General features: G+C 38.7%; 1 protein-coding gene, 1 long non-coding RNA gene, 1 other non-coding gene and 1 pseudogene across 3 annotated transcripts; 3 read left to right on the forward strand and 1 right to left on the reverse strand.

Annotated features, from left to right (window-relative positions):
* Positions 1 to 734: 734 nt before the first annotated feature.
* Positions 735 to 16148, forward strand: LOC135098697 (uncharacterized). The gene is made up of 3 exons (XR_010267280.1): positions 735 to 832; positions 2650 to 2750; positions 15868 to 16148. It is a non-coding gene; the product is annotated as an uncharacterized LOC135098697 (long non-coding RNA).
* Trnal-cag (transfer RNA leucine (anticodon CAG)) lies at positions 6618 to 6701 on the reverse strand. Its single transcript has one exon. It is a non-coding gene; the product is annotated as a tRNA-Leu (tRNA).
* Positions 7656 to 11993, forward strand: LOC135098701 (NADH-ubiquinone oxidoreductase chain 2-like). Its single transcript, XM_064001096.1, is given in 3 exon segments — positions 7656 to 7679; positions 11355 to 11454; positions 11878 to 11993. Coding segments are annotated over 3 exon segments (240 nt in total).
* On the forward strand, positions 12728 to 13684 carry LOC135098702 (cytochrome c oxidase subunit 1-like; annotated as a pseudogene).
* Positions 16149 to 20650: the final 4502 nt, after the last annotated feature.

Below are 20650 nucleotides of genomic sequence, written 5' to 3' on the forward strand. Positions count from 1 at the left end.
AGAAGGGCTAGTCTACAAAATCAAGCCGTGTACCAAAGTAAGTCAGTATGTACTTGTAAATTTAAGTGAGAAAGAAATAAATCTGATAATTGACTGATTCTTACTAGATCAGTGGACTTGGGATTGAAGGAAAACACTACGGAAAGAAATGCTGTGTGCTACTCGACTTCTGATCAAGACTATACCATTAGATCACGCCTTTATTTTCCTTTATTCTGTAGCTAGTTTCCTCGAATACTGCGGCTGTAAGTGTTGTACAGGTAAGGCAGGTGAATGGCATCAACCTAACTCTCTCCAAGAAAGGCAACAGCAGAACGTTGGCGTAATACGTACTCTTGTTTCATCTTGTGTCTCCTTTCATTATCATATTCCACTTATTTTAGGAAAAGTAATATAGCTAAACAATCTCGTTAGGACTTAAACATATATTCCTACTCGAAATTAAGTAATATTAACTTGAAAACTTGAATACCCATCATTCCCATTCATAAATCTGTCTAATCTTCTCTTATTTTCTTTTTTTAATTGTTCTAACTAATAACCTCGTAACAAAATGTATTCCAGCCTTGCCATCCAATTTAAGAACCAATATCCTCCTATCTCATTTTCAAATCTAGCTTAATCAGAGTTGAACCCGTTACTTCTTATCCAATCTGATATCTAGGCCAGTCATGTATGAAAAAAGTATTAATGCGATGGTACAGATTGATAAGGAAGTGTGAGCACAGTGCGGAGTGACAGGCTGAGAGGCGAGGTGGGTTTGATGAAGGAGAGGAACAGACGGTAGGCGGTGATGGACGTGTTGTAAATCGTGAGGAGCGGAGGGTGGCAGGTGAGTGGCAGGCAGTGGGTGGTGAGGGTGGTGAGGGACGGGCATGAGTGTGTGTGTGTGTGTGTGTGTGTGTGTGTGTGTGTGTGTGTGTGTGGAGACGTGGGGACAGAGACGTGAGCTGCAAGTGGCTTGGAGTATCTGTGAAAGAGAAGGTGGTGGTTGGTAATGAGATGCACTGATGTATATTAGGGAGTTGTGAGTGAGGAGCAGGTGTTTGAATGGTAGAGGCGCTGCGGCTAAGAAGGAAGTGTTACGATTTATCACTGGGAAGTGTGGCGGAGATGAGGTGGTTGTGTGTGATGTTTAAGTTCTTATATAAAATTCCGTGAACATTGCATCAACAAGATTTCCCTTCAAGTAACTCTTCCCAAAAATACGAGTGACTACCGTGTTAAGTTACGATCTCATGATAAACTAGGCAAGGAAAGGTAAGATGAGGTGAAGTGAGGTAAGGTAAGGTAAGGTAAGGTAAACTAAGGCAAGGTTAGATCTAGGTCAGGTTAGATTAGGTTACGTTAGATCAAGTTGGGTTAGGTTAAGACACATTGTGTTATTACATTAGGGGAACTTTATGATGTAGGGAATTATTTTAATTTACGTTTGCAGAGAGTAATCTTTATGGGTGGAATTTACTCAGAAGCGAGGTGGCTGTTAGAGAAGTGTTGAGTGGCGAGGAGGGGGTGGAGCAGGTGGTGAGGAAAAATGATGGATCATTATGAAGGAGAGAAGTGGTGCAGTGGTGGGTGAGTGGGGTGTGGGGTGGCAGTGGGAGGTGGGCGAGCAGGTGTTGCTTTCAGCGTGTACACACCGTTTTGGTAGTCTGGGAGAGGAAGGCCTTGCTAAGATGAGCACACTTGGAGGGCTGACCATCACGGGGCTGTCCGCGGCCGAGGCTGAGGGACAAAAAGGAAAAGAATGTTGGACAACTTACTCGTATTTCTCAGTTTCTTTCTTTTTTTTTTCTCACTCTCTTACATTCCCCCTTCGCATTTTTTCCAGGAAGAAGCAGCGCTGCCAAACATGCACTCGCTTCTAATACTTTACCAGGCACTTTCTTAGTTTTCCTGGAGCAGAAAGTATCTTTTGTCACTGTGCCGAGAGGTATTCAGTGCTTTCCCTCCATTCATTCCACGCCCTCAGCCTGGATTACATTTACTGTGGTACAAAGAAAGGATACGAAAAGAAACAGATACATAGATAGATAGATAGATAGATAGATAGATGGATGGATATACAAATAGATGATTCTTCTCTCTCTCTCTCTCTCTCTCTCTCTCTCTCTCTCTCTCTCTCTCTCTCTCTCTCTCTCTCTCTCTCTCTCTCTCTCTCTCTCTCTCTCTCTCTCTCTCTCTCTCTCTCTCTCTCTCTCTCTCTCTCTCTCTCTCTCTCAAGACCTACTTAACACAACACAAAGGGCACAAGACAAACAGCCTGGGACTGTCGTTACAAGCGCAGTCAGGCAGATGTATTACACAGGATGATGGCGTTATGCAAACCCACTCAAGTCCCGCGGGTCAAGATGAGGGGATCTTGATCACACACACACACACACACACACACACACACACACACACACACACACACACAGTTCTCAGTATCGCCCTTATTACCTCTCCCAATCGTTTGCTAATCAGTCAATCGGGTATATTTCACGTGAGATTAGAAGACAGGTGAATAGTTAACATGTGGTAGTAACAGTAGTAATGTAGTAGTAGTAGTAGTAGTGTAACATCTTTAAGCTCTATGCACACACCAGTGAGTTTTGTAGATAATAGGCGTGAAGTGACTGTGTTAACGGACAGTTCCTTTCCTTCCAGAGCTAACAACAAGGCTCCCCATCCCTCTATAATCAACACAAGACACAGATTACAACTGTTAATGCCCCTCTATAACTTAACTCCTACCTTGAGGCACTGAGGTGAGACTGCGAGTTTTTGAGGCTTGTGTTGTGGGTGGTGTTCAGTGACGTGATGAAAACTTTTTTTTTATCTAATGATCCGCTTCATCAGAAAACCTGCCAGTTATCTACCTTCTTGATCAGCGTTATTGAGCCGGCATCTCTCCAAGGCTTATTTTACTTCCTCCCCCTATTATCTACATGTATGACTTATACCTGCAGTATTATTATTATCATTATTATTATTATTAGTAGTAGTAGTAGTATTAGTAGTGGTAGTAGCAGCAGCAGTAGTAGTAGTAGTAGTAGTAGTAGTAGTAGTAGTAGTAGTAGTAGTAGTAGTAGTAGTTGTTGTTGTAGTGGTGGTGGTTTTTAGTGATAGTAGTAGCAGTAGTAGTAGTAGTAGTAGTAGTAGTAGTAGTAGTAGCATAGTAGTAGTAGTTAATGTTCTTGTTCTTGTTGCTGTAGGTGACTGAAAAGGCAGTTAGTACCATTAATAAACAAATATTAACAACAAATATTACTTCAAACAAATATTACCACCACCACCACCACCACCACCACCACCACCACCACACATCACAGGCTCATGAAAGGGGAGAGTGACTGACAACCGCCAGGGAATATGAGGTCGCGTCTTTCCTTCCCCTGAGATGCTTCCTGTCACAAGCTCATTAACCAATCCTGTCGCGGATGGAAGATTGCGTGGCTGTCTCGCGTGGAAGGAGGGAGGCAGGTGGATGGCACAGGTGGAGATTGACTTGGTGACATTATTCGTCACTATCACCATCAGGGAGGCGAGTGGCGGGCAGAGCGTCTGCGAGGAATTACAGCTACTTGTTTGGGTGTTTGTCTTTCACGAGTGTGAGTCACGCAGTAATGAAAACGTTACTGTTCCTCGTGATGCTTGATGTAATTCCTTTCCTATGACACAAGAGCAGTCACTTGAGCCAGTAATTCTAAACACTGGTCAACATTTCCATGTAGGTGATGACGTCTGACAGCTACGCCCTTCTGCTTCACCAATGCAACCACTGGCTACGTGAATGTCATTTGTATCCTACACACACCACACGTGGATTAAAGACGCTTCCATGAAAAACACTAATTAAAACACAGGCACACACACACACACACACACACACACACACACACACACACACACACACACACACACACACACACACACACACACACACACACACACACACACACACACACACACACACTTATAACACCAAACGCCACATCTTCGTCTCGCCAGACACATTCTCGAGGGCCATCACCACCAGTGCACCAAGACCACACTAACTGAGTTTCTTAAGTTGCATGAAGAACGACTATCACATACTCTCTGACAAAGCGCAGCTCTCAGACGAATGGGCTTGATGCAGGCACCTGCGACACACACTGTGCCTACTGTGTGTGTGTGTGTGTGTGTGTGTGTGTGTGTGTGTGTGTGTTTTCTATTATACCAGCGTTGCCTGCCACATCAACCTTAAAGCATGCATTTCCTTCCTAGCGTCTTTTATTGGTAATGTAGGGGAGGTTTCCTGGATGCTGAGCCGTGGTGTTGTCAAGGGCGGAGGCAGCGGCACAAAATGAGTTAATTTCACGGCAGGTATTGAACATTATCGAGTTTCAGCTGCGCGTCGTGAGCTGACTGCTCGTTCTCGTCATCATCATTTGCCTTTCTTGGGTTTTTTTTTCTCTTGAAGTGAATCCGTGACGTGATGAGGAACGCTCCAGTCTTTAACTAACGCCGCTTCCACTTTTCTTGATCAGTTTTATTTTTATATGCATGTTTCCTCTGCTAACTTTCACTCCTGTTACACGCCAAACTCTCCAAAAGACCAACGCTGACCACCCGCCACTCAGCAGCCCTCAGCACTCTTCACTGTTCTCTGTCACTAAAGAACTTCCCTTCCCTCTTCCCTCACCAGCAATTTCAAGTAACTCACAACGCTTGAAATATCCATAGAGAGAGAGAGAGAGAGAGAGAGAGAGAGAGAGAGAGAGAGAGAGAGAGAGAGAGAGAGAGAGAGAGAGAGAGAGAGAGTTGAAAAGGAAATGGATGCATGAGAAACTTCAAATATACTGCAGGAGTGAATGATAGTGTGTGTCTGTGTGTGTGTGTGTGTGTGTGTGTGTGTGTGTGTGTGTGTGTGTGTGTGTGTGTGTGTGTGTGTGTGTGTGTGTGTGTGTGTTACAATTTGTAGAAGGGTTTCCACGTATGTCAATGTGGCTGAGAGAGAAGGTAAGGAATGTAAAGAGGAAGAGGAGGAAGAGGAAGAGGAGGGGGAGGAGGAGAAGGAGGAAGATATAGTTAAATGGCATACCGCTGACGTAATTAAATGAGGAACAATAGGAAGGAAAGTTGCGAGAAAGCACTGTGTAACATTAATGACTTATAGTAGTAGTAGTAGTAGTAGTAGTACTAGTAGTAGTAGTAGTAGTAGTAGTAGTAGTAGTAGTAGTAGTAGTAGTAGTAGTAGTGAACATAGTAATGATAGTAGATGTACATAAATGGAAAAGAAAGTAATACCATCACCAATAAGCATTACCACTACCACCACCATCACCACCACCACCACCACCACCATCACCAGCATCATTAAGAGGAACACACACAGACAGAACCATCAGGGAATATGAGATCACGTCTTTCCTTCCCCTGAGATGCTTCCTGTCACAAGCTCATTAATCAATCCTGGCGAGGGCGGATAGGTTGCGTGGCTGTCTCTCGCGTGGAAGGAGGGAGGTGGGTGGATGGCACAGGTGGAGATTGACTTGGTGTCATTATTAATCATTATCACCATCAGGGCGACGAGTGGCGAGCAGGGTGTCTGTTCATCAGAATAAAGACCATAATCTGATCCACTTCTGCGCGGCACGTCCACTACTTTCAAAAGCTCCTGTTGAAGCTGTACATGTTTTTTAGTGTTTTTTTTTTTTCTTGTTATGGTTCTAGTGAAAGATTAATAAGACTTCTACATTAAGAACATAAGAACATAATAAATAAGGGAAGCTGCAGGAAAGGATCAGGCTTACACGTGGGAGTCCCTGTATGAAATATACTTTCCTATTTCCACCTATCATCCCCATCCATAAACCTGTCTAATATTCACTTAAAGCTCCTTAATGTCTTAGAACTAACAACATGATTACTGAGTTCGTTCCACTCATCCACCACTCTATTCGAGAACCAGATTCTTCCTATTTCCTTCCTAAACCTAATTTTTTTTAAGCTTGAACACATTATTTCTTGTTCTATCCTGGTTGCTGATCCTAAGAATTTTGTTTACAACCCCTTTGTTATAACCCTTATACCACTTAAAGACTCCTATCAGGTCTCCTCTTAACCTACGTCTCTCTAAAGAATGTAGATTTAACAGCTTCAACCTCGCCTCGTAAGGAATACTCCTCATCCCCTGTATTCTTTTAGTCATCCTCCTCTGTACTGATTCTAATAGACCTATATCTTTCCTGTAATGTGGGGACCAGAACTGTACAGCGTAGTCGAGATGAGGTCTGACCAGTGCCAAGTATAACTTTAATATTACTTCCGGCCTTCTACTTTTAACACTCCTAAAAGTGAATCCTAGTTCCCTATTTCCCCTGTTTCTGGCCTCTATGCATTGTATTCCTAGACGGAGTTAAAAGCTAACTATAACTCCTAAATCTTTCTCGTACCATGTACCTACCAGAGTTTCGTTGTTTAATGTGTACCTACTGTGAAACTGATGCTTATGGCACCCCACTTGTTACGTCAGTCCAGTTGGATGCTTTTTCATTTATTACTACTCATTGTTTACGGTTGTCTCGTCACTTTTCTACCCATCTCAGCACGCCGCCTTGACACAAGGCATTTTAGATTTATAAAGGTATTGTCAGGAGTGGGATTTGAACCCACGCCCGGAAGACCGGACTGCGACCTGAACGCAGCGCCTTGGACCGCTCGGCCATCCTGACTGCGGGAGATAAATGTTGGAATGCCAACAATATCTGGTGTCCCCAGGCGGTCACCCATCCAAGTACGAGCCGGACCCAACGTTGCTTAACTTCGCTGATCGGACGAGAAGCGGTGTGGTCGTTTAAAAGGAGAAACAGTCTGGAGATCCTGGCTGCTCAGATTTGTAGTCTTTGAAAATAGTCGTGGTGAGAGAACACAGGTCTATTGAGTCACGCTATAAGTCTTGTGTCACTGGCTCGTATTGAAAACATTTCCACTTCTGATCTCAACAACCTCTAACACTCTCTGCTGGAAGTTACTGTGGATTTCAAGGGAGTTTTTAATGAAATAGTACATTATAATGCTTATATCAAAAGCTTTTCGTCTCATCAACTCCTCTCCTCTAACTGACTGTCTTCAGCCTCTCTCTCACCGCCGCAATGTTGCATATCTAGCTGTCTTTTACCGCTATTTTCATGCTAACTGCTCTTCTGATCTTGCTAACTGCATGCCTCCCCTCCTTCCGCGGCCTCGCTGCACAAGACTTTCTTCTTTCTCTCACCCCTATTCTGTCCACCTCTCTAACGCAAGAGTTAACCAGTACTCTCAATGATTCATCCCTTTCTCTGGTAAACTCTGGAACTCCCTGCCTGCTTCTGTATTTCCACCTTCCTACGACTTGAATTCCTTCAAGAGGGAGGTTTCAAGACACTTATCCACCAATTTTTGACCACTGCTTTGACCCTTTTATAGGACTGGCATTTCAGTGGGCATTTTTTTTTATTAGATTTTTGTTGCCCTTGTCCAGTGTCCTTCCTACATAAAAAAAAAAAAAAATATATATATATATATATATATATATATATATATATATATATATATATATATATATATATATATATATATATATATATATATATATATATATATATATATATATATATATTAAATGGCGTTTTTTTTTATTTGTTAATATGTTAGTGTGGCTAGTGTTGCTGGTTTTGTTGGTGGTGGTGATGACGATGTGGATGATGATGATGATGATGATGATGTGCCTATCCCGTGAATTGCTGCTACGTATTATTATTATTATTATTATTATTATTATTATTATTATTATTATTATTATTATTATTATTATTATTATTATTATTATCATAATCACCCTAAACACTACCTTCCCTCCAGTGCACGAAGCCTGGAAATACAACACTCCTCATGGTAACAGAATCAATACTTCGACCTTGACTTAAAAACACTTGAACAAGGGAACCATCGCCGCGAAGACATGGGGCTCACTCAAGGTCACCAGAAGGATCATGACAAAATACACGATGGAAAAATGCCTTCCACTTATATAGAACATCCACGCACGTCCTCCCCATACAGGGCATTCTCCAGACGCTATTCATTCAGCCAGTCACTTCATTAATCTCTCCATTAGTGTTGCAGGCCGGTCAACACAGGGACGTATGGACGAATGACACACACACACACATATACACACAGCCTTACTTTAGATTTCTTTATTCATTTTGTTAAGTTCTCCAATCTATATGTAAATGTTCACTACTGCCTCCGTAATAAGCAGTTTATCGTTTTTATTAATGCTATTATTACACACACACACACACACCCCACACACACACACACACACACACACACACACACACACACACACACACACACACAGAGAGAGAGAGAGAGAGAGAGAGAGAGAGAGAGAGAGAGAGAGAGAGAGAGAGAGAGAGAGAGAGAGAGAGAGAGAGAGAGAGAGTTTACTACATATTCATGACTTATGTGTCTTTTTGTGTTATCGAAAACCACCCGATAACTGTTGCATATTTGTGTGTATTCGTGTGTGTGTGTGTGTGTGTGCGTGTTCAATAGTTTAATTTGTGGAATTGGTTTTATCCAATCCTGATGTCTGCAAGCAAGACACAATAGAGGCGAGGTTCACATGCCACACGGCGCCCCTGAGCCCATTGAGCCAGCCACAACAACACACTCCACCAGCTGGGTCTTGAGCTGACGCGCCACGACTCCTCAATTTGCAATGTTTTACTCGGGACGGCCAATGCAACTCACGGCATATTGTTTCAGATGTGGTTCAGGTCAAGAAATAAGTAAATAAATAAAATAAATGATAAAAAAAAAAAAAGAGGAAAAAAATCATTGTCAGAACCCGACTAATCATCTCTGTGGTTTCTGAAAATAACCCTTGTGGGAACTTAGTGTTTAATAATATGCGCATTCTTTTGATTAAATTCTAGGAGCTAGGAGGCTGAGAGCGCACACCTCCGTCATCGCGCTTCAATAACACGGAATGTGACAAACATTCTCCGCAGACTTGTGCCACGCGACAATCTGAGGAACATTCTGGAGGCGCACACGGGTCTAGATCCGCCTGAAAATCTAACCATTATTCCTTGACGATTAATGGTATTCCTTTTACTTAAATAGGTTTAAACGAAAATCCGTTTCAGACAGGTAACATATAGACAAATATGGAAACAGACAAGCAAACAGGCAAATACCAGCCTCGGAGTCCCCATTTGGGGAGGGGACCACAAATGTCCCCAGGTCAGACTGCCTTTCTGACGACGACCCTGAGTTTCTTGACAGCCCCTTCAAATTTTTCTTCATTAACTTCTGGAGCATTCGCGGTCTAAGATCTAATTTTCAATCAGTAGAACAACCCATCTGCTCTTCTAAACCTCATTTTCTTTTCCTCACTCAAACTCAGGTGTCTGAGGCAACTGACAGTAGCCCCTTTTCTGTTCCCTCCTACTTTCTCTATCCTCATTTTCGATCCAAAGCTGGATGTTGCGTTTATGTGCACAATGACTTAACCTGCTCTCTTGCCCACGCTCTTGAATCTTCCGAGTTTTCCTCCATCTGGCTACGACTACAGAGTCACTCTCATACTAAATTTATCTGTGCCGTATACCTCTCACCTAACTCCTCTGACTATAAGAAATTCTTTGACTACTTAACTTCCAAAGTGGAGCACATTCTGACCCTCTTCCCTTTTGCAGAGATCTCCATTCTTGGAGACTTCATTGTTCACCACCATCTTTGGCTTTCCTCCCCCTTCACTGACTATCCTGGTGAACTAGCCTTCAACTTTGCTATCCTCCACGACCTAGAGCAACTGGTGCAACACCCTACTCGTATTCCTGACCATCTTGGAGATACGCCCAACATTCTTGACCTTTTCCTGACCTCTAATCCTTCTGCTTATGCTGTCACCCTCTCTTCTCCGTTGGGCTCCTCCAATCACAATCTCATATCTGTATCTTGTCCTATCGCTCCAATCCCTCCTCAGGATCCCCCTAAGCGAAGGTACCTCTGGTGTTTTGCCTCTGCTAGTTGGAGGACCTGAGGAGGTATTTTGCTGAGTTTCCTTGGAATGACTATTGCTTCTGTGTCAGAGACCCGTCTTTGTGTGCTGAGCATATAACAGAGGTGATAGTGTCTGGCATGGAGGCGTACATTCCTCACTCTTTTTCTCGACCTAAACCTTCCAAACCTTGGTTTAACACAGTCTGTTCTCATGTTATACATGATAAAGAGGTGGTACACCAAAGGTATTTAGGCCTTCCATCACCAGAATCTCATGCACTTTATATTTCTGCCCGGAACCATTCCAAGTCTGTTCTCCAACTAGCCAAAAACTCCTTCATTAACAGAATATGTCAAAACCTTTCAAGATCTAACTCCCCTCGTGACATCTGGCATCTATCCAAAAATATCTCCAATAACTATGCTTCTTCTTCTTTCCCTCCTCTATTTCAACCAGATGGCACCACTGCTATCACATCTATTTCTAAAGCTGAACTCTACGCTCAAACCTTTGCTAAAAACTCTACCTTGGACGATTCAAGGCTTGTTCCTCCCTCTCCTCCACCCTCTGACTACTTCATGCCACCTATTAAAATTCTTCGCAATGATGTTTTCCATGCCCTCGCTGGCCTAAACCCTCAGAAGGCTTATAGACCTGAGACCGCAGAGATTTCTTTTTTATTAGAGTGAGAAGAAGGTAATATTATATACGAATCTTTATTTATATAAGTTTTCTTAACTAATATATTTTTTAATAAATAAATTTAATTAAAATAAATGCATATATATATATATATATATATATATATATATATATATATATATATATATATATATATATATATATATATATATATATATATATATATATATATATATATATATATACTGAGAGAAATACACATTCTATTCATATAAACTTCAAATATCACTTTAATATTTTCGTCCTCTTATATTAATTAGTCTTTCCTATGTATCACTTTCTTTCATTTATTTTTTCAATCGTTTTCTTATTTGTACTACTTTGTTTCTTAAGCATTTTTTATTTGATTTTTAATCTGTTTTTATGTTAATATAGTGCCTGACTTAAAAGGATAGCTTTGATAGAGCTCATTATGTATTTCTTATACCTATATTATTTATAGCGAATTTACACCGCTTCTTTAAAATTGAAAACTTTATGTGCGCTATACACCAACAAATGATATTCTCAAAGATAAGCTAACTAAGCTAATGGGCTCATAACCCGTAAATGAAAGCTTCAACCTTTCTCTTTTTAATGACCTTTCCAGTTTCCTACCTATTATTATTCTGTACTTTACTAACAGGTATCTTTTTCATCTATTTCTTCTCCTTCTTGGTTTGGGGCTTGACTCGGGCTAGAACTAAATCTTTTATCATTTATTCCTCTCATTGTAACTAAATTATGCCCGTATCTAACTGAAGCTGCAATTAAATATTTTCTAATTCAAGCTCTAGCATCTACTATCTTAATTTTCTCTCTCTCTCTCTCTCTCTCTCTCTCTCTCTCTCTCTCTCTCTCTCTCTCTCTCTCTCTCTCTCTCTCTCTCTCTCTCTCTCTCTCTCTCTCTCTCTCTCTCTCTCTCTCTCTCTCTCTCTATATATATATATATATATACTCGAATGACTTTTCTTATTCTTTAATTAGTATATCTTTACTTTTAAAATTGTGAGCAGGTCCGTTACATTTTTTGCTTCAGCTGCGTTACATTTTTGTCTTCCGCAAGTTATTGAAGGATTGTCTTGACCTCAAGCTTTTATTCTCTTAACAATCCAAAAAAATAGCTCCTATGTTTTGAATTCCCTATTTAACCTACTCTTCAAACTTAGTAACCTTAATTACTTTAGCAGCACATAATTCTTCTTTAATTGGAGCCTTAGGTGGCTTAAATGTTACAAAACTACGTAAACTTACCGCCTTCTCTTCAGTTAACCATACATCTTAATACTTATTGTCATATCAATCAGTGATATAATATGACTCATTTACTTTATCTTCTACTCCTTTATTTCAGGCTCTGTGATTATTTTACTCTTTATTACTCAGTCTTCATCAATTTCCGTTATAATAATTGAAAACAAAAGGAAGATTGCCCTAAAACTTTTTTTTTTTTTTTTACCAATAAATTTCTTATCTTTAGGTCTTCCTTCCTTTTCAGGATTTACACTTAAATGAATTATAATTCAACTACTTTCTTCTAAAATAATAATTTTCTCTCTTTTAATTCTTCTTTTTTTTTAAGTCTTATTACTCTTTATTTCTATCTACGTCTCTTTGTTCCAATAATGCCATTTTAATTTCCTTCATTTACCACTTCCCTTAAAATTAAACCATTGCTAACATTTTCTCCTATCTTAATCTTTGTTACTTTCATTAATATGTTTGGAATATGTTTTCCTATTCCATTTTTAGCCTAGGATTCTAAATTATATTAAACTAAAAGTCTTCAAAGCCAATAAAAAAAACCTCTTTCAAAATCGTAAATTCCAGTGTTTCCACACATCTTTAGATTTGCAATCTAATATTATTTATATTTTACTATAGAACCTAATAAGAAAGTGTTTACCTTGTTTTTAGATTTGCAATGTAACGCCTGCACTTCTCAGCCATCTTATTATGCAACGATGATTCTTTTCTACAAATCATAAAGACATTGGTACACTATTTCATTTTTGGAGCATGGTCTGGTATAGTAGGAACCTCGTTAAGTATAATTATTCGAGCCGAATCAGGAAAGCCAGGCACATTTATCGGCAACGATCAAATTTACAATGTTGTAGTTACCGCCCATGCCTTTGTTATAACCTTCTTCATAGTTATACCAATAACTAATTGGTAATTGACTAGTCCCTCTTATATAAGGAGCCCCTGATATAGCGTTCCCTCGTGTTTACCTTGTTTTTAGATTTGCAATGTAACGCCTGCACTTCTCAGCCATCTTATTATGCAACGATGATTCTTTTCTACAAATCATAAAGACATTGGTACACTATTTCATTTTTGGAGCATGGTCTGGTATAGTAGGAACCTCGTTAAGTATAATTATTCGAGCCGAATCAGGAAAGCCAGGCACATTTATCGGCAACGATCAAATTTACAATGTTATAGTTACCGCCCATGCCTTTGTTATAACCTTCTTCATAGTTATACCAATAACTAATTGGTAATTGACTAGTCCCTCTTATATAAGGAGCCCCTGATATAGCGTTCCCTCGTATAAATAGCATAAGATTCTGACTTTTGCCTCCTTCTTTAGCTCTTCTTCTAATAAGAGGTATAGTGGAAAGAGGAGGTGGTACAGGTTGAACTGTTTAGCCTCCTCTAGCAGCAGCTATTGCCCATGCAGGAGCATCAGTTGATCTTGGTATTTTTTCTCTTCACCTTGCTGGTGTGTCCTCAATTCTTGGAGCAGTTAGTTTTATAACAGCTGTAATTAACATACGATCCTTTGGAATAAGAATAAATCAAATACCTTTGTTTGTATGAACTGTTTTTATTACTGCCATTCTCTTACTTTCATCCTTACCTGTATCAGCAGGAGCAATCACTAAGATTTTAACTAACCGAAATCTTAATACATCTTTCTTTGACCCCGCTGGAGGTGGTGATCCTGTTTTATATCAATATCTATTTTGATTTTTGGTCACCCTGAAGTTTATATTCTCATTTTACCAGCCTTTGGAGTAATTTCCATATTCAGGAAAAAAGAATCATTGGGTGCATTAGGTATGATCTGTGCTATAATGGCTACTGGAATTTTAAGATTTATCCTCTGAGCTCACCATATATTTACAGTAGGTATAGTTGTTGATACATGAGCTTACTTCACATCAGCCACAACAATTACTGCTGTTCCTACAGGTATTAAAATTTTCAGATGACTTAGAACCCTACTTGGAACACAAATTAACTATAGTCCCTCGATATTATGAGCTTTAGGTTTTATTTCTTTATTTATTTACTGTTGGAGGTTTAACAGGTGTTGTCCTGGCAAATTCATCAATTGATATTATTGTTCATGATACTTATTACGTTGTAGCTCATTTTCATTGTGTTTTATCTATAGGGGCTGTACTCGGTATTTGTGCAGGTACTGTACAATGATTCCACCTTTTTAAAGGCTTATCACTTAACCCTAAACGAATAAGAATCCACTTTACTGTCATATTCATCGGTGTAAATATCACTTTCTTCCCTCAACATTTCATAGCACTTAACGGAATACCTCGACGTTACTCTGATTACCCGCCGATATTTCATGGAAGAAACCTATGGAACAAACAATATTTCATGTTGCCTACGCAACAATATCCTATGGAAGAAACAATATTTCATGTTGCCTACGCAACAATATCCTATGGAAGAAACAATATTTCATGTTGACTACGCAACAATATCCTATGGAAGAAACAATATTTCATGTTGCCTACACAACAATATCCTATGGAAAAAACAATATTTCATGTTGCCTACGTAACATGAAATATTGTTTCTTCCAAAGGATCTATAGTATACCTTGTTGCTATATTAATTTTTTTTATAATTATCATTTGAGAAGCTTTAATCGTCCTGTTCTATTCTCCCCTTTCCTGCCTCTTCAGTTGAATGAAACCACTCACACCCACCCGCTGATCACTCTTATATAGAAATTCCACTTACTACTAACTTCTAAAATGGCAGAAAGATGCATAGGATTTAAGCTATTACTAAGACTTATCTTCTCAAATTTTACTATTAACCTTAGAATGAGCTGTTGCAATTATTCAGTCCTATGTTTTTGCTGTCTTACGAACTCTTTATACCAGAGAAATTAACTAATGACATCATCTCACGGTTTTTTACCATTTTGAAGATATAAGACCACGGCCTTTAACTGGTTCTATTAGGGCAATAATATCAAATACAGGTTTAATTAAATGATCTCACCAATATAACATAATTTCTTTTGTTATTAAGACTTGTTGCTATTCTCCTTACCATATATCAAAGATGTCATGATGTTACTCGAGAAGGTACATTCCAAGGACTCCATACCTCTGTAGTAGAAAAAGGCTTACGATGGAGAATAATTTTATTTATTGCCTCAGAAATATTATTATTTTTTCTTTTTTTTCATTTTCCTGAGCTTTTTTTTTTCATAGTAGATTAGCCCCAACGATTGAAATTGGGATAAACTGACCACCTTACGGTATTCAACCTTTCAACCCATTTCAAATTTCCTTATTAAACACTACTATTCTTTTGTGTTGAGGAGCTACCGTAACTTGAGCTCATCATGCTATTATAGAATCTAGTCATAGGCAAGCCATTCAAAGACTAGGCCTTACAAATGTTTTAGGATTTTATTTTTCTCTTCTTCAAGCTTTCAAGTATTTTTGAAGCTCCTTCACTACTGTTGACTCCGCGTTTGGCTCTACTTTTTTTTTTTTTTTTTTTTTTTGCAGCTACAGGCTTTCATGGTCTTCATGTAATTATTGGAACCTCATTTCTACTTATTATTATTATTATTATTATTATTTATTTTTTTTTTATGTCTATATTTTAGTCACTTTTCATGTAATCATCATGTTGGATTCGAAGCAGCCGCATCATACTGACACTTTGCTGAGGTACTTTGATTATTCCTTTACGTCTTTATTTACAGATGAGGAGGCCATTTTTTTTTTTTTTAATATATAAAGTATATCCAGTCAGAAAGTCTAGAACGCCTACAAAAAATAATTCTTACAATACTTCTTATTTGTTTATTTTTACTAACTTTAATTATTTGTTATATTGTTATAACCTAACCTAACCTTATTTTTTTTTTTTTATTCCAGAAGATAGAAACCGCCCTGACTCTCGCCGGTCTGAACACATTTTAATTCAACATCAAGGTCGCAAACTTATTTTTTGATAAGGACTCTCAAAAAAATAAATAAATAAATAAAAAAAAAATAAAATAAAATAAATAAATAAATAAATAAATAAAATAAAATAAAATAAAATAAATAAAATTACGCTGTTATCCCTAAAGTAATTTGTTCTTCTAATCCTTAATATAAGGATCATTTACAAACTCTAATCACATATAATTGTCCAATTACAATAGCAGTTATTTTCATTTATACCCTTAGCGCCCCAACCAAATAAACCTTTTAAGTGTATTTTTATTATTTTTAATTCATCAAACTTATTAATTTTATAAAGCTTTATAGGGTCTTATCGCCCCTCTAGAAAATCTTGGCCTTTTCACTTACAAGTTAAATTCAATTTTGATAAAAGAAACAGACTTTTCTTTGTCCAACCATTCCTACAAGTTTCCAATTAACAAAGTGATGATAATGGTACCTGTGCACGGTCAAGACACAGCGGCTATTGAACATTTCCTGTCACTGAGCAGGCTGCACCATAAACAACCTCAGAAAGACATATTTTTGATAAGCAAGCAAGAAATAACCTTTGCCGAGTTCCTTTTTTTATTCCATTATTTTATTATAATTCATTCTCTTTATTTCATTTTTCTCAAATCATTCTACATATTCATTCTACTAATACACTCATTCTTTCTTTAAATTTTACGTTAAATTCAATACTCTACTACTTTATCAAAGACATAAATAAATTTTTTTCTTTCTCCTAAATCTAAATTAGAACACTAATTTCATAGCTACTTTTAAGCCTAAAAAACATTATTTTAATTTTTTTGTCCTATTGATTAATTTTCTAAGTGCTAAGAAGCTCGTCCCTCCTAGCCTTAAATATATAATAAACCTTTTCAACGTAACTGAAACGCTATACTAACTTTAGCTGTACTTTGATTCTCCTATCCAGGCTCACTTTCCAGTAAGCCTACTGTGTTACGACTTGTCTCATCTTAATAATGAAAGCGACGGGCGATATGTACATGCTTTACACTTTACATCTAGCAAACATGTTAAACTTACTTTACAATCAAATCCTCCTTCTAATTAACCTTTAAATTCATTTTCCCTACAAAATAAAACTCATTGAAACCCCTTTTAAGTTAAGCATTAGCTGCACCTTGATCTAAATTATTCTAAGACATTCAACATTATTGATGATTTATTTAGTAATTAATTCTATAAAAATGACCTAATAATGCTGGTATACGTACTAATGTACAAACTTAAGTAAGATTCTTCGTGGTGTATCCATTCAAAAACAGGTTCCTCTGACAACACTACATCACCGACAAATTCTTCATATTTTAAGAACATAACTATTAATACTTTGCTTACAAAACTACTTTTTGGTATAATAGTGTGTCTAATCCTTGTTTAAATACAATTCCTTATTGCTTCAACTTTAATTTTATGACATAATTTTCATGTAAAAAATAATCTGATTTCACTTCTTTATTTTTCAGGCTCACCCTAAAATTATATATATATATATATATATATATATATATATATATATATATATATATATATATATATATATATATATATATATATATATATATATATATATATATATATATATATATATATATATATATATATATATATATATATATATATATATATATATATATATATATATATATATATATATATATATATATATTTTTTTTTTTTTTTTTTTTATGTAGGAAGGACACCGGCCAAGGGCAACAAAAATCTAATAAAAAAAAATGCCCACTGAAATGCCAGTCCCGTAAAAGGGTCAAAGCACTGGTCAAAAATTGGTGGATAAGTGTCTTGAAACCTCCCTCTTGAAGGAATTCAAGTCATAGGAAGGTGGAAATACAGAAGCAGGCAGGGAGTTCCAGAGTTTACCAGAGAAGGGGATGAATGATTGAGAATACTGGTTAACTCTTGCGTTAGAGAGGTGGACAGAATACGGGTGAGAGAAAGAAGAAAGTCTTGTGCAGCGAGGCCGCGGAAGGAGGGGAGGCATGCAGTTAGCAAGATCAGAAGAGCAGTTAGCATGAAAATAGCGGTAGAAGACAGCTAGATATGCAACATTGCGGCGGTGAGAGAGAGGCTGAAGACAGTCAGTTAGAAGAGAGGAGTTGATGAGACGAAAAGCTTTTGACTCCACCCTGTCTAGAAGAGCAGTATGAGTGGAACCCCCCCAGACATGTGAAGCATACTCCATACATGGACGGATAAGGCCCTTGTACAGAGTTAGCAGCTGGGGGGGTGAGAAAGACTGGCGGAGACGTCTCAGAAGACCTAACTTCATAGAAGCTGTTTTAGCTAGAGATGAGATGTGAAGTTTCCAGTTCAGATTATAAGTAAAGGACAGACCGAGGATGTTCAGTGTAGAAGAGGGGGACAGTTGAGTGTCATTGAAGAAGAGGGGATAGTTGTCTGGAAGGTTGTGTCGAGTTGATAGATGGAGGAATTGAGTTTTTGAGGCATTGAACAATACCAAGTTTGCTCTGCCCCAATCAGAAATTTTAGAAAGATCAGAAGTCAGGCGTTCTGTGGCTTCCCTGCGTGATATGTTTACCTCCTGAAGGGTTGGACGTCTATGAAAAGACGTGGAAAAGTGCAGGGTGGTATCATCAGCATAGGAGTGGATAGGACAAGAAGTTTGGTTAAGAAGATCATTAATGAATAATAAGAAGAGAGTGGGTGACAGGACAGAACCCTGAGGAACACCACTGTTAATAAATTTAGGAGAAGAACAGTGACCGTCTACCACAGCAGCAAGAGAATGGTCAGAAAGGAAACTTGAGATGAAGTTACAGAGAGAAGGATAGAAACCGTAGGAGGGTAGTTTGGAAATCAAAGCTTTGTGCCAGACTCTATCAAAGGCTTTTGATATGTCCAAGGCAACAGCAAAAGTTTCACCAAAGTTTCTAAAAAAGGATGACCAAGACTCCGTAAGGAAAGCCAGAAGATCACCAGTAGAGCGGCCTTGACGGAACCCATACTGGTGATCAGATTGAAGGTTGTGAAGTGATAGATGTTTAAGAATCTTCCTGTTGAGGATAGATTCAAAAACTTTAGATAAGCAGGAAATTAAAGCAATAGGACGGTAGTTTGAGGGATTAGAACGGTCACCCTTTTTAGGAACAGGTTGAATGTAGGCAAACTTCCAGCAAGAAGGAAAGGTAGATGTTGACAGACAGAGCTGAAAGAGTTTGACTAGGCAAGGTGCAAGCACGGAGGCACAGTTTCGGAGAACAATAGGAGGGACCCCATCAGGTCCATAAGCCTTCCGAGGGTTTAGGACAGCGAGGGCATGGAAAACATCATTACGAAGAATTTTAATAGGTGGCATGAAGTAGTCAGAGGGTGGAGGAGAGGGAGGAACAAGCCCAGAATCGTCCAAGGTAAAGTTTTTAGCAAAGGTTTGAGGAAAGAGTTCAGCTTTAGAAATAGATGTGATAGCAGTGGTGCCATCTGGTTGAAGTAGAGGAGGGAAAGAAGAAGAAGCAAAGTTATTGGAGATATTTTTGGCTAGATGCCAGAAATCACGAGGGGAGTTAGATCTTGAAAGGTTTTGACATTTTCTGTTAATGAAGGAGTTTTTGGCTAGTTGGAGAGCAGACTTGGCATGGTTCCGGGCAGAAATATAAAGTGCATGAGATTCTTGTGATGGAAGGCTTAAGTACCTTTTGTGGGCCACCTCTCTATCATGTATAGCACGAGAACAAGCTGTATTAAACCAAGGTTTAGAAGGTTTAGGACGAGAAAAAGAATGAGGAATGTACGCCTCCATGCCAGACACTATCACCTCTGTTATGCGCTCAGCACACAAAGACGGGTCTCTGACACGGAAGCAGTAGTCATTCCAAGGAAAATCAGCAAAATACCTCCTCAGGTCCCCCCAACTAGCAGAGGCAAAACGCCAGAGGCACCTTCGCTTAGGGGGATCCTGAGGAGGGATTGGAGTGATAGGACAAGATAAAGATATGAGATTGTGATCGGAGGAGCCCAACGGAGAAGAAAGGGTGACAGTGTAGCGAAAGTGAGGTGCTACTTGGCCGCCCGGAATTCGCTCAAGCGAGAAGTGTAGGCTCCCAACTATGACTCTTGGTCATAGCAGTGTTTAGTCCTTGAAGGGTAACAATTTTCAGTGACATAACTGTGTAGCTTTGGCAAAGGAAACTTAGCCTGGGTATTCTCTCTCTCACTGTTTTATTCAGCAAAAACATGAACAATATATACAAAAATTACTAAACATAAAAAAATGATTTACACTAAATTATGGAAAAAGAGAGTGAATGTGTGTGTGTATGTCTGTGTGAAGAAAGGAGTAATATGATGTATTGAGAAGATGTGTAACACATGTGTCAAAGAGCGTGCACAGAATGTGTACAAGAAACGATAATTACTCCCAGTGAGGTCTAAAGCACTGTTCAGGGGGTGCTGTGAACTTATCATTAAACCCAGCTGTGACCTCACTGAACGTTTCCCTTTGTGTCTCACAACACAAGGGGGTAGTCACAGCCTGCCCTCTAAAGACAACTCTCTTCCTCCACACAAAACTACAAGCACCTAATAACACACACACCCTTCACTCAAAAAATTTTAAAATCATGGCGACTCCTACACCAGCCTCGGAGTCCCCATCTGGGGAGGGGACCATAAATGTCCCCAGGTCGGACTGCCTTTCCGTCGACGACCCTAAGTGTCTTGA

Source organism: Scylla paramamosain, unplaced genomic scaffold, assembly GCF_035594125.1.
Source record: "Scylla paramamosain isolate STU-SP2022 unplaced genomic scaffold, ASM3559412v1 Contig75, whole genome shotgun sequence".
Taxonomy (NCBI): Eukaryota; Metazoa; Arthropoda; class Malacostraca; order Decapoda; family Portunidae; genus Scylla; species Scylla paramamosain.